The sequence below is a fragment of the Gymnoscopelus microlampas genome (assembly GCF_963454915.1).
Source record: "Gymnoscopelus microlampas genome assembly, chromosome: 19".
Taxonomy (NCBI): domain Eukaryota; kingdom Metazoa; phylum Chordata; class Actinopteri; order Myctophiformes; family Myctophidae; genus Gymnoscopelus; species Gymnoscopelus microlampas.
Genome location: NC_139956.1, coordinates 35,346,575 through 35,361,468, shown reverse-complemented (window position 1 = coordinate 35,361,468; position 14,894 = coordinate 35,346,575). Strand labels below are relative to the sequence as shown.

The following is a 14,894-nucleotide window of genomic DNA, read 5'->3' as shown; positions in this document are numbered from 1 at the left end:
CGCAGTTCAAATATGATCATTTCGGAGGGTCCCCAGTTCAAATATAATCATTTTGGAGGGTCGCAGCCTGAAAAGGTTGAGAACCACTGTATACTAGGCTATGAATTGGATCTCTTCCCAATCCAAAAATCCACGACACACATTTTCGTCGACACAGACACACATATAATAATGTCACCGAATGGAAAATAAGAGGCATTAATAATAATAACTATGGAAACCAAACCACCACACAGTACAGTAGGCTACACTGAACAAACAACACGTCTCTTAACAGACACGCTGATGGAGAGCGAAGCGAAAACGTGCACATTTTTCGGGAATATACAGATCTGCGATCTGTGCGCTTTGCAACAAGCGATCAGACAGACTGTCCCTTTTTCCTTCAGTCTCCCCCCGAGTCAACGCTATAGCCTGTCTCATTGATTTCATTTATCATGAAGAATACTTTTATGAATGGTACAGTCGTAGGCTACATGCAATTTGAACAGTGTCATTATGTAGTGGTGTAAAGTAACTAAGTACATTTACTCAAGTACTGTACTTATAAGTACAATTTTGAGGTATTTTTTACTTTCTGCAGCATTTCCAATTTTCAATACTTTTACTTCTACTCCACTACATCTCAGAGAGAGGCAAATATTGTAGCCTACTTTTTACGACCACTACAATTATTTGACAGCTTTGTTAGTTACTTTGCAGACTTAGATTATTATCACAAAACATACATTAACCACTTCAGACCTTTAAAGATTTCGGCCATTTGAAAATAGCCGATCTACAAGCTCATAAAGAGATCTGCTATTTTCAAAAGATTTGTATACATTCATGCATTTGAAAACTTGGGAAATGGGACATAACATTCTGCACAATGAGTACTTGTACTTTTGGTACTTTAGGTACATTTTGATACCAATACTTTTGTACTTCTTTTTTTTACTCAAGTGAATCTTGTATTCCAGAGTATTTCTACATTGCAGTATTGATACTTTTACTTAAGTAAAAACCACCACTGGCTGATTCCAGACACCTGAAATCTCTTGGCTCTATAACACATTGGTTCTCAAAGTGGGGTCCGGGGACCCCCAGGGGTCCTTGATGGAGTTCCAGGGGGTCCCCAGCTAAATGATAGTTAGGAACCAAATAGACCCTTATGGGTCTGTAACTCTGAGAGTGTACAAATGGAACCAAATGGACCCGTTAGGGTCCATTTGGTTCCATTTGTACACTCTCTCAGAGTTACATGAACACTGATGATGGTGATAACAGTGTAGATTGGGACCCCCAATAAATCTAAATGGTCGAGTCCCTGGCATATCTTTTCAAATGGGGGTCCCATGGGCTAATATTTGTCAAATTGGGGGTCCTTGACGCGAAAAAGGTTGAAAACCCACTGCTTTACGCGCATTGCATGCAAGCAGACGGACACTCTCTATGTAGCGATAGTGTCCGTCTGCTTGCCTTGGTGTCGTGGTGGTGGTGTGTGTGGTGACCCCCCCATGTCTGTCTGGATGTGACCCCCCCCCCCCCCCCCGTACAGATCGAGACTTACCTTAGTGGCCATCATCTCATCCTTTATGGAGGAGCCGTTATGAAGCCGCTACTATTTCATAGAGAAGGAGTCGCGATCAACGAGAGGAGAGGAGAGAGTGAAGGAGGAGGACATGGTTCTCTAGTCTGTGTTGCCTCCTTGATTGAACTGAACTGACTGACTGACTGACTGACTGACTCCCCCCACCTCCTCCTCTGAGAGAGAGAGAGAGAGAGAGAGAGAGAGAGAGAGAGAGAGAGAGAGAGAGAGAGAGAGAGAGAGAGAGAGGAGCGAATGCAAGCAAGACAAGAACGCATGCGCTGTTCCTTTTCTCTCTCTCTCTCTCTCTCTCTCTCTCTCTCTCTCTCTCTCTCTCTCTCTCTCTCCCCCTCTCCCTCCCTCCATGTGTGTGTGTGTGTGTGTGTGTGTGTGTGTGTGTGTGTGTGTGTGTGTGTGTGTGTGTGTGTGTGTGCGTGTGTGTGCGTGCGTGCGTGCGTGCGTGTGTGCGTGTGTGTGTGTGTGTGTGTCTGCTTGCGTGCGTGCGTGCGTGCGCGTGTGTGAGGGGAGTGGTGAACCATAGACAGCCAATGAAAGAGCCCACAACTTTCCCTAAATTATTATACTATCATTCAGTGGCGGAAGAAGTAGACCTTCTTTGATTTTTATGTTTTCTGTTTTTTTTTTACTCAAGTCCAAGTATTAATACCACAGTGTATATAACATTCCTGCATTGAAATGTTACTTGTGTATTGGCATCAAAATATAGTCCCTTAAACCAGTGGTTCTCAACCAGTGGTCCGGGGACCACCAGTGGTCCTTGAGAGGGTTCCAGGGGGTCCCCAGCCTAATTAATAGTTAGGAACCAAATGGACCCTTATGTGTCTGTAACTCTGAGAGTGTACAAATGGAACCAAATGGACCCGTACACTCTCAGAGTTAAATGAACACTAATGATGATGATAAAGTGTAGATTAAGACCCCCAAGAAATCTAAATGGTTGAGTCCCTGGCATATATTTTCAAATGGGGGTCTGTGGGCTAATATGTGTCAATTTGGGGGTCCTTGACACGAAAAAGGTTGAAAACCACTGCCTTATACCAGTGGTCTATGGGACCCTGGTACCTTGAGGGGACCCCAGGACCCCCATTAAAAAATAGCAGATATAGCCTACAAACTGGTGCATCTGTGGCTGTGCATACATTTTGGGGTCCTTGGCACGAAAAAGTTTGAGAACCCCCGGCCAGTGGTTCTCAAAGTGTGGTCCGGGGACCCCCAGGGGCAAAATGCATTAATACAGCATCACAAACATTTTAACCACTTTATCCATATTCACGCAGAGAGGGAGCGTGTACATCTGCTATTTTATTAACTTGAATGTGTTTGGAAAATGTGGATTCATTTGGATTTTGGATTTTTCTTTTTTTCCCCACAAATCTTCTCTTCTGGGGGTCGATGGGCCAAAACATTTTCAGATGGGGGTCTGCGGCCAATTCCACATGTAATTTGGGGTAATTGGCAATGAAAACGTTTGAGAATCAACATATAGGCCTACACCATAATATCATCAGTTCATGTTAGTGAACATACGCATAGCCTATACACTATTTGTTGGTCCGGGGACCACCAGTGGTCCTTGAGGGGGTTCCAGGGTGTCCCCAGCCAAATTAATAATTAGGAACCAAATTGACCCTTATATCATACTATAATTCTAGTAAGGGCGTAGTGGTGAGTACGGTGGTGAGTACGGTGGTGAGTACGTGAAGATACCCGGTTCTCCTCAGTGGCTGGAGCAATTGCTCTGATTTTGCACACAGCCATTGACCATTACTATCTGAACTTAACTGTGAAGCCCGTTTTTCAATTTCACCAAATCTCAGCTTCTTATTAGCGTTTTTGTGTCAAACACTGTCGCCATGGTTACGGGGCTGCCCAGCTATGGGACGAACTGCCTCCCGGGTTGCTAGATCATGTGCGCATATCCCCCCACGGATGCGTCGACCGGGTATGGTCTAGTGTCTGTAACTCTGAGAGTGTACAAATGGAACCAAATGGACCCTAACGGGTCCATTTGGTTCCATTTGTACACTCTCAGAGTTAAATGAACACTGATGATGATACTACTGTGTAGATTGGGACCCCCAAGGATTCAAAATGGTTGAGTCCCTGGCATATCTTTTCAAATGGGGGTCCCTGGGCTAATATGTGTCAATTTGGGGATCCTTGACGCAAAAAAGGTTGAAAACCACTGTTCTATACTAAAGGGCTATAAACTTTTGTGCAGAAGAAGTTCAAAAGAGCTGAAATTGCACCTTGAAGTGTTGGTTTTGACAGCTGACAAGCTGCTGTATCCAAACTCATCATCAAGGTGACACAGTGCCTTTGTTCTGGGTCAGTGTAGCTTGAGATGTTTGGTGGCCCTGGACCAATGCTCATGACATGAATGACCCCTATAGTCTCTCTTGGATCATGGTCAGGTGGTGTCTTAATCATATGGACAACGAGAGGTTATATAGAGCATTGTTAACTTCGTCGACTAAAACTACGACGAAAAGTGTCCGTCGACTACCTTTTCTCACTGACGAAAACGAAATAAAAACTAAGCTGATGACTAAAACTGAGACTAATTATATTGACAATTTCGTCAACAAATAAGAACTAGACTAAAATGTTAGGGAGGGACTATAGTGGAGAAGAGATCCAGTAGAACTGAAGTCATTTTATGTTTGGTTGCGCTCCGGTGTTGCGCTCTGAAAAATAGCAGATCTACAAGCTCACAACGCGTCGCGCTTGTAGATCTGCTATTTTCAGCACGCAACCAACTGTAAAATCTGCCATTACGACGCCATCAAGGCACCGCCACAATACATTTGTGTCGACAACATCGACTGTAGATTTCATTTAGTCGACTAAAGTCTTATGATATTTAGTCGACTAAAACTAGATTAAAACTAGACTAAAACTAAAACGTTTTCAGATGACTAAAATATGATTTCACTAAATGACATTTTATTCAAAAGACTATGACTAAACTAAGTCAAAACTTGCTGTCAAAATTAACACTGCTATAGAGCAGTGGTTCCCAAACTTTTCAGGCCGCGACCCCCCAAAATAATCATCTTCAACCTATACTGTATTGGTTTGTTTACTGTTGAGTGAGAAAACATGTTGCACATTAAGCTAATCAACTGAATAATTTGGGGGTCCCGACCCCCCGTTTGCATGGATCTTCAAGAGGGGGTCCTCAGAGTTACTACAGGGTTTTGGGGGTTAAGTGTTTAAATGTCTGACTCTGAAAATGCTCATTGCGTGAATTCAACATATTAAAGGACGACTTCAACCATTTTCAACCATCATCATATATAACTGGTCCTCACTAATGTTCATGATAAAATGTTCCAATTTTTTCTACTTGGTCTGTGTCTCATAGGAGGGCTGTGTGGACACTTCAGAAACCCGCCTACCAGTGACATCATCGTTAAGGAGATTTTTTGAGCGGTGCAACCGCTCCTATAAGAGGGTTTAGGACCCATCCGTGGCGAAAGCTTTTCTTTCCGTCGTGAAAATGTGTCTTTCGCTGTGACGCCATGCTGTGGAAAACACGCCCATAGGCTAAGCTCTGCAGGACGTGCCGTGATTGGCTAGCGAGACACATGATGAAATTAACTTCAAACTTCGCAGACGCGCTGTGATTGGCTAGCGAGACGCATGATGAAATTGATAATAATGTACAAAATGTAAGCACGTCACTTCGCAGGACCTGCTGTGATTGGCTACCGAGATGCATGATGAAATTAATAACTCATAAATATCACCGCTCACTTCACACTGGGTGTGATTTTTTGTTTTTAAACAAGATTTATATTTTTAGCGGCGCTAGCCGCTCTATACCTTTAGGTATAGAGCGGATATTAGCCCTCTATGCCTGGCTTTTGCGTCAACGTTCTGATTGGTCAGGTGCGCCAACGTTCTGATTGGTCAGGTGCGTCAACGTTCTGATTGGTCAGGTGCGCCAAAGTTGTGATTGGTCACTATTCATGACATCACTATGATGTCATGAATATAGAATTCGATGTCTATATAAACGATGACAATGACTTCATCTTATTATTCATTTGGCTAAAGTCTCCGTCTAGGTAAGTTATTTAAAGTTAATATGACGAATAGAAAGAGAAAGATACAAGAACAGATGAAGGGTGAATGTATAGAAAGTCTGAGTTCGGGACCCAGTCATCCGTTATGACAGAATGGTTTGATAGAGACGATCGAGAATCCAAGAGTCCGTTAAGGTTCTGATTGGTCAGGCCCGTCAAGGTTCTGATTGGTCAGGCCCGTCAAGGTTGTGATTTGTCAGGCAAGGGGACTATTCATGACATCACTATGATGTCAAGGTTTATTTTCTATTTCCTCATGTTTTTTTTTGTATATATTTTTATTTGGCTAAAGTCTCCTTCTAGGTAAGTTATTTAAAGTTAGATCCTCAATTTAACTTTATCTGTCGTCGACGCTCTGATTGGTCAGACCCGTCAACAAAGTGATTGGTCAAGCTTCACATGACACATGGCTATAAACACATTATAAACACATATCGATGACATAATGTATTCAAAGGCGCCGCTACCTTCACACAGGGTGTGATTTTTCTATTTAGATTTGTATTAACGCGAGAACAATGGCTTCCATCATAGCATGCTAACTTTCCAGGAATAAAAAGCCATGCAGTTTCTATTAGCTTAGATTCTCCGTCGATGATGTCACTGGTAGGCAGGGTTCTGAACTGTCCACAGCCCTCCTCTGAGACAGAGTGAATAGACAAAAATGGCACCATAATGAGCATTAGTGAGGACCCATTATATGAAGATAGGTTGAAAATGGGTGAAGTCAAGTCGCTCCGTTTAATAGAAAAGATAATGTGTCAAACAAAAAACATGAATCCAACATACACACTGATGATGATGACAGTGCTGTCCATCAAGTCTATGAAGCTATCTATGAAATCTATGAAAAAGTTGAATGTGCAACACAACTTTATACAATAATATGTAGTGGGGGTCCTACTTAGTTTTCCATGTCAGCTAAAGGGCCGGAACAACGGTTAAGACCCCTGCACTATAACACAGCATTTATACTTCATATATGACAAAATTGAAAATAATTGACCTTCCAATGAAAAGTCAAGTCAAGAAAAGTCAGGACACACACTTTTAGATGCCAGTCTATATCAGTGGTTCTCAACCAGTGGTCCAGGGACCACCTTGAGGAGGTTCCAGGTGGTCCCCAATCCCCATCTAAATGATGGAGAATTGGTAACCAAATGAACCCTTTATTAGTTGGATCTTTAACTCTTGAGAGCGTAAAATGAAACCAAATGGACCCATTTGGTTTCATTTTAAGCTCTCAAGAGTTAAATTATTGTTAAACATCTGCATTACTTAATTAAATAATTGTTATTTTGATCAATGTTTGCCTGTTATCTCTCCTATGGTACCAACATTAATACAGCATGGAATTGTGGACAAAATCTTATCCAACGACAACAAAATATTCTATATCTTGGGTCTGAGAGTCTAAATCTCATCAAACGGTGGTCCGTGGCTCAAACGGTGGTCCGTGGCTCAAATGCCTAATAAATAAAGGACCTTGATATTAAAAGGGTTGAAAGCCACTGGACTGGAATATGATTAGTGAAGTGCGCAGAGTTTACCACCAGGGGCGCTGTTAATCCTCTGAGGTTTTAATGCTGCTCACCTAACTTGATGGTGATGATGATGATGATGATGATGATGGTCAAGAAGTATAATAGCCTAACATAACGGCTGTTATACTGAACTGTAAAGGTAGGGTCAGTAATTTACTCTTTATTAAACAGAAAATGCATTTTCAGGTCGGGATACCAATTGTATCCAATCGGGATAGAGAACTAGGACAGGATACAAACACAAAGGAATGAGCAGACAAAATTGGAATTGGAACACTATAAAAATGAAGCTGATAATGATTAATGGGTACTCTCTCCTGATTGGATGAAATTCTGTCACCAACCTGCATGTATTTTCTGTATAATAAAGAGCTGGAGAGACGTGGAGACTCCTTTTACTGAACAAACACTCTATAGCAATGATTACTATCAGAATATAATGCTTAACCTTTTGTTTAACCAAAACATCACTTACCCTACCTTTAAGACACTGTTTCTCAACGTCACATCCGGGGACCACCAGACAGGTCTTAAACTCAGAGAGTGCAGTCAGTGCATTCTGTGAGTTAAATAAGCACTAAGGATTTTACAATAGGCTATAGATTGGGGTTTCAGAAGCCTATAGGCAATAGGCTAGTTCAGTTCAGTGATTCTCAAGCATTTTAATGTATTCATTTCATAATGCACAAGGCCACACAGACCTCCATTTATTTCTTTATCTCTGGGGCCACACCTACACTGTAAAATCCAAAATATACATATTTCTTTACTCACAGAGTTACTTACAGGTCAATTTCTGGTCCCTGGAACAGACTTTATGATGTATAAAATATATATTTTGATTTTAATTCATTTCGAATTAAAAGTTTATTTATGTGTTGATCACTCCCAATTTCTCTTGTTTATCCTGTATTTGGTTCTCTCTCCTGATTGGATGAAATTGTCAGCCTGACCTGAAAATGTATAGCTATTTTCTGTTTACTAAAAGAGCTGGAGAGACAGGGAGACCCTATACTGACCCTATACTATACTATATCGGGTGAACAAACACTCTGCTATGACTGAGATGAGAATATAGAGCTTTAACACTTATTTTAGCAAAAAAAACGGTATCGCGTACAGCACCTTTAATTCCCTTAAAGGAGTAGTTCACCCCAAAACAATCGTATTATCTATCAGTTACACACCCCATGAAGCCTTGAATTTTTGTCACATTCCTAAGCCAATACATTTGATGACCGGGTGTATTTCCGGTATGAGACACAAAGAGTCTACTTTGTGTCTCCTACCGGATACATAGCATCTTTCCGCCGGTAATGAAATTATTGGCTTAGTAATGTGACAAAAACAAAAACAAATCCACGAATTCAAGGCTTCATCGGGTGTGCAATTGATAAAAAAAATACGTTTTTTGGGGGGTGAACAATTCACTTAAAGTTGAACTTGCCCCTCTTGACCGGGCTTGACCTTATAGCCTGGGTTTGCTGTTGGACAATGTTGGAGAGGTGAACGCAATGCCTGACATGCTGTTTTCGTGTCATATAATGACAGAAGGGTTGTGTTGAGTGTGGTATGTATAGACAACATATCTCACCACACTCCACCCAAGATAACATCAAACACAATATACAAGTAAGACGCGCGAACGCTGGAAGCGAACGCAGCTCGAAAATATTGTGTGTGTGTGTGTGTGTGTGTGTGTGTGTGTGTGTGTGTGTGTGTGTCTGTGTGTGTGTGTGTGTGTGTGTGTGTGTGTGTGTGTGAGTGTGTGTTTTGACTGTAGCTGCACTCTGGCGCACTCTGTTGGCCGCACCCAGGCAGTGCACTGCACACAGACACACACACACACACACACACACACACACACACACACACACACACACACACACACACACACACACACACAAGCCGAGCAGAGTTCCATAGTAGGCTCCACTTGGGCGGAAGCCGCGCCTCCTTCCGCGTTCGCAAACATATTTGACCACATCCCAGAGTCCGCTCAGGGCCCTTGGAGACTGAGAGGCCCCTATAGGTTTCTACCAGTACTGGCCAATGGCCACCAGCAGGAGAGGAGGGGTGGCAGTGTAGTTGGGTCATTTATGGCACTTCCGTGACCGTGGAGAGCGAAGGTCCGTTTCTCAATGGATTTGTCATCCAGGAGGGTTATTAAACAAATTTAGCCGGGGTGTCTTTTTTAAAACGGCGGGGAAAATGTGTGGGAGACCAAAATCCAAAATGGCTGCCGTGAAAATGAACTTTTTAATGGTTTGACCTACAATGATGCACAATACATGGTTTCAGAGCTTATTTTGGTCAAGGAATACATATATGGTGTTAATATAATGATTTGACCTATTGTCGACCTTCAAATGCAAGATGGCTGCCAATTATGAGCTCCAAAAGGGATTTTTTTTCAAAATCGTCACAGAGCCTTCATATTAGGCTCAAATGAAAGCTCTGCTCATGATGAGTTGAATAATATACAGTATAAGTACACAGAAGTAATCTCTGAGGTCAATAAAGTCAATGTTTGTGTGTAAACAGCAGTTGCTGATTTGCGGTTTCCCATTAAATAGGGTAGGCTACTGAGAATATGGTGTCCAGTTCATCCCATCACATTTTCATAATGAACCAAAAAGTAATTGTGCAGTAAAGCCTCACATAAAATAGTATTATGTATGCAAAGCTAAAAAGGTTAGTTGCTTGAGTTGATTTAAAGGTCAACTCATTTGTCACCCTTATTTTGTGGTATTGCTCCCTGTTTCCTGTCTGCCTAGTTACTGTTACCTGCCTTGTCTAACCAGTCTTGTGATTTTGTCAGTGTTTCCACCTGTGTTCTCTTACTCCCCCAGCCTATCCCTGTGTTGATTGTCTGATGAGTTCACCTGTGTCCTGTTAATTCCTGTCTATTTAAGCCCTGTGTTTGCACTGTGGTCTTGTTGGTCTGTAGTCCTGTGAGGTGAGGTTTTTAGTCGTTGTTCTTTGTACTCAAGCATCTTGGACATTAGAGCGTCTGCCATTCCAGATCCCTTGAATCGCTTGTAGATGGCATAGATGTAGGACATCAGCTAGTGGAAAGTTACGAGGATTGGGAGGATGTCCTTGAACATTTCTGGATTCTCCGCCTTGAGCTGAGTTGAGCGTCTTATACTGTAGGTGGGCAGGTCACCAACAAGAAAGGAGAATGGAATATTCTTCTGCTGCATGGCCTCCACATGTTTCACCATTATGTCATTCACCACTGACTTGCTTGGAGGTTCATTGTAGGTTGTGTGGTAATTAGGCTTGCTCTTGTTGGGTAGTGGATGACAGCAGGACTGGGCACCACTGTATCCTGGAACTCGCTGCTCTTCAGGTGGTGGTCTTGTGCCATGATTGCCTACACGAGACAGTGCATGTATTACAGAGCGAGCACGCTGCGGAGCTGACCCATCCACTGGTGGATCTACCCTGGGACAAGCAGGTGACTCACTCTTGCTACCAGGGGGGCATCTGTACTGGCAAACCTTTGTCAGTTCTGCACACTTCTGCTTTAGCTGTGCAGAGATTTCATTCTTCTTGGTGAGCGTTTCAGCAGTCTCTTCGCCTGGTTTCTTTTCATTGCTCTCTGGCTGCATTTACATGACATTTGTTCGATGGACTCCTGTAGAGTCACCTGTCATAGTGTCAATCTTGAAGTCGTCATTGTCGATGATCACGATAGCTGGCTTGCTGTCTGCGATCTCATGTGGGCAGGTTGCTGATGCCTCCACATCCATCAGAGCCCAATGGTCATAGAGGAGCGATGTATCTCCATAGCTGATGCAGACACCGCTCTTGTGCAGAGTGTCTACCAGATCTTTACTCCTTGTCATGCCATGGACATTTACTCCCAGGTTGATAGCAGAGCTCCGCAGCGTGCTCGCTCTGTGATGCACTGTCTCGTGTAGACAATCATGGTACAAGACCACCACCCGAAGAGCAGCGAGTTCCAGGATACAGTGGTGCCCAGTCCTGCTGTCATCCACCACCCAACAAGAGCAAGCCTTATTACCACACAACATACAATTAACCTTCAAGCAAGTCAGTGGTGAATGACATAATGGTGAAACATGTGGAGGCCATGCGGCAGAAGAATATTCCATTCTCCTTTCTTGTTGGTGACCTGCCCACCTACAAGACGCTCACTGAGCTCAAGGCGGAAAATCCAGAAATGTTGGAATGAAGGACATCCTCCCAATCCTCGTACCTTTCCACCAGCTGATGTCCTACATCTATGCCATCTACAAGTGATTCAAGGGCTCTGGAATTGTAGGCACTCTGGTTACAGCAGGGGTAGTAGTGGAGGGGTTGGTAGACCAAGCACTACGAGGAAAGAACTACAGATGGGGCGTGCGGTGCATACTGCTCTGGAGAGAGGTTCTTATCCAAAATCACTTGTCCAAGATTCTTGAGTACAAAGAACAACGACTAAAAACCTCACATGACAAAGGTCTACAGACCAACAATAACACGATGCAAACACAGGGCTTAAATAGACAGGGATTAACAGGACACAGGCAAACTCAACAGACAATCAACACTGGGATAGGCTGGGGAACTAGGAGGACACAGGTGGAAACACTGACAAAATTACAAGGCTGGTTAAGGCAGGTAAAAGTAACTAGACAGGAAACACTGGGATCAATAATACAAAATAAGGGTGACAAATGAGTTGACCTTTAAATTCACCTCAAGCAACTAACCTTTCTAGCTTTGCATACAGAATACTATTTTATGTTAGGCTATACTGCACAATTACTTTTTGGTTCATTATGAAAATGTGATGGGATGAACTGGACACCATATTCTCAGTAGCCTACCCTATTTAATGGGAAACCGCAAATCAGCAACTGCTGTTTACACACAAACATTGACTTTATTGACCTCAGAGATTACTTCTGTGTACTTATACTGTATATTATTCAACTCATCATGAGCAGAGCTTTCATTTGAGCCTAATATGAAGGCTCTGTGACGATTTTGAAAAAAAATCCCTTTTGGAGCTCATAATTGGCAGCCATCTTGCATTTGAAGGTCGACAATAGGTCGAATCATTATATAAACACCATATATGTATTCCTTGACCAAAATAAGCTCTGAAACCATGTATTGTGCATCATTGTAGGTCAAACCATTAAAAAGTTCATTTTCACGGCACCCATTTTGGATTTTGGTCTCCCACAAATTTTCCCCGCCGTTTTAAAAAAGACACCCCGGCTAAATTTGTTTGATAACCCTCCTAGATGACAAATCCATTGAGAAACGGACCTTCGCTCTCCACGGTCACGGAAGTGCCATAAATGACCCAACTAGTGGTGGAAAAAAGTACTCCAATGTTTTAGTAAAATGTCTCCAAGTAAAAGTATCAATAATGCAATACAAGTAAAAGACCGGAATTCAAAATCCAAAAAGTATTGGTATCAACATATACAGTACAAAAGTAAAAGTACTCATTATGCAGAATGTCACATTTCAAGCTTTCAAAACGTATTAAAAAAACACTTTTGAAAATAGCAGATCTACAAGCTCACAATGCGTCGCGCATTGTGAGCTTGTAGATCTGTTATTTTCAAATAGCCAGAATAAATATAGGGCTGAAGTGGTTAATGTATGCTTTGAAATAATAATAATAATCAAAAGTAACTAGTAACTGAAGTTTTAATTGTAGTGGAGTATAATATTTGCCTCTGAAATGTAGTGGAGTAGAGTAGAAGTAAAAGTACTGAACATTGGAAATACTCCAGTAAAGTAAAAGTACTTCAAAATTGTACTTAAATACAGTACTTGAGTAAAAACTGGGGGGTGGCCCTAGCTGAATGGTTTTATTATTATTATTATTATTATTATTATTATTATTATTATCATTATGGTTATGATTATGAGTATAGTATTATTATTATTATTGATTATGATGATGATGATTATTATTATTATTAACATTATGATTATTATTATTATCATTGACAACTTGACCACGCCATACTTTCTGTTGCGCGTTTGGTTCCTTGTGACCCTCGCTGCTCGCCGTAGCGTTATTATGATTCCCACACCGCGTCGTGGCAAACCCGCTGAGCGGGCGCTGTGATTGGTCAGTAGTCGCTGTGATTGACAGTTCTCGTTTTTGCTACTATGCCTATACCTAACCTTAACCCTAACCCTAACCTCAGTAAAACTATGCCTAAACCTAACCCTAACCCTAACCCTAACCTCAGTAAGACTATGCCTAAACCTAACCCTAACCCTAACCCTAACCTCAGTAAAACTATGCCTGCCGGGGAGCCAATCAGACACGTAAGGCGGGTCTAAATCCAGGACGCGGCGTGGGATTCATAATAACGCCTCGTCGTAGCTCCATGTGTTTCATTCACAGACAGACAGTAGTGGATGAAACAGGTAAAGTTCCTCACTGAACTCTCATAATAACCTTAAAACATGACTGTAATGTGTTTAACAGCCTCACAGCGCACCGTGCGTTCAGCCGACTGCAGAAAACTGCACGAATAATCATCTGTTTGACGCAAAAGCTCTTAATAGTGCCTCAATACGAGGTTGACAGCTATAACTTGGCTAGCTGAGCTAATGTGGCTAACAGTGATGTGACTAGCTTGTTTGGTTCAATAACAACAACCAATGGTGGGAAAAGTACTCAAATGTTTTACTTAAGTAAAAGTGTTAATACTGCATATGTAGAAATACTCTAAAAGTCCGGAATTTACTATAATGAAAGTACAAAAGTATTGGTATCAACATGAAAAGTACAAGTAAAAGTACTTATTATGCAGATTGTCCCATTTCACACGTTTTCAAATGTATAAAACTCTTGTAAATAGCACATCTACAAGCTCACAAGTGTCACATTGGGAGCTGGTAGATCTGCTATTTTCAAATGGCTAAAATGTATATAGGGCTGAAGTGGTTCATGTATGTTTTGTAATAATAATCCAAATCTATAAAGTAACTAGTAACTGCATTTTTCAAATAATTGTAGTGGAGTAAAAGTAACATATTTGCCTCTGAGATGTAGTGGAGTGGAAGTAAAAGTACTGAACATTGGAAATACTCCAGTAAAGTAAAAGTACCTAAAAATTGTACAGTTCTTGAGTAAATGTACGTAGTTACTTTACACCACTGCAAATGGGTCCATTTGGTTCCGTTTGTACCCTCTTTAGGAGCTACAGACCCATAAGGGTCCATTTGGTTCCGTTTGTACCCTCTTTAGGAGCTACAGGCCCATAAGGGTCCATTTGGTTCAGTTTGTATCCTCTTTAGGAGCTACAGTCCCATAAGGGTCCATTTGGTTCCGTTTGTACCCTCTTTAGGAGCTACAGTCCCATAAGGGTCCATTTGGTTCAGTTTGTACCCTCTTTAGGAGCTACAGACCCATAAGGGTCCATTTGGTTCAGTTTGTATCCTCTTTAGGAGCTACAGACCCATAAGGGTCCATTTGGTTCAGTTTGTATCCTCTTTAGGAGCTACAGACCCATAAGGGTCCATTTGGTTCCGTTTGTACCCTCTTTAGGAGCTACAGTCCCATAAGGGTCCATTTGGTTCAGTTTGTACCCTCTTTAGGAGCTACAGACCCATAAGGGTCCATTTGGTTCCATTCTAAAGACCCACTCCACCCAAAATCATTTTTTTGTTTTGTTT

At 41.9% G+C, this 14,894-nt stretch overlaps 2 protein-coding genes across 3 annotated transcripts in view; one reads left to right on the top strand and one right to left on the bottom strand.

The window, feature by feature from the left end:
• The window catches only part of mllt3 (MLLT3 super elongation complex subunit), a 124,577-nt gene that overhangs the window by 104,423 nt on the left and 5,260 nt on the right, over positions 1-14,894 (bottom strand). Inside the window, exon 1 of one of the 2 annotated variants that reach the window (XM_084043628.1) lies at positions 1,553-1,626. The exons of the other annotated variant lie outside the window; for it this stretch is intronic. Coding sequence (XP_083899754.1) covers positions 1,553-1,567 — 15 coding nt within the window. The 5' untranslated portion in view covers positions 1,568-1,626. Of the gene's footprint in view, positions 1-1,552; positions 1,627-14,894 lie in introns of those variants that run through there. 2 annotated transcript variants of the gene reach the window in all.
• The window catches only part of focad (focadhesin), a 113,879-nt gene continuing 112,580 nt past the window's right edge, over positions 13,596-14,894 (top strand). Inside the window, exon 1 of the mRNA XM_084043605.1 lies at positions 13,596-13,640. The gene's annotated coding sequence lies outside the window, so the exon portion shown is untranslated. The remainder of the gene's footprint in view (positions 13,641-14,894) is intronic.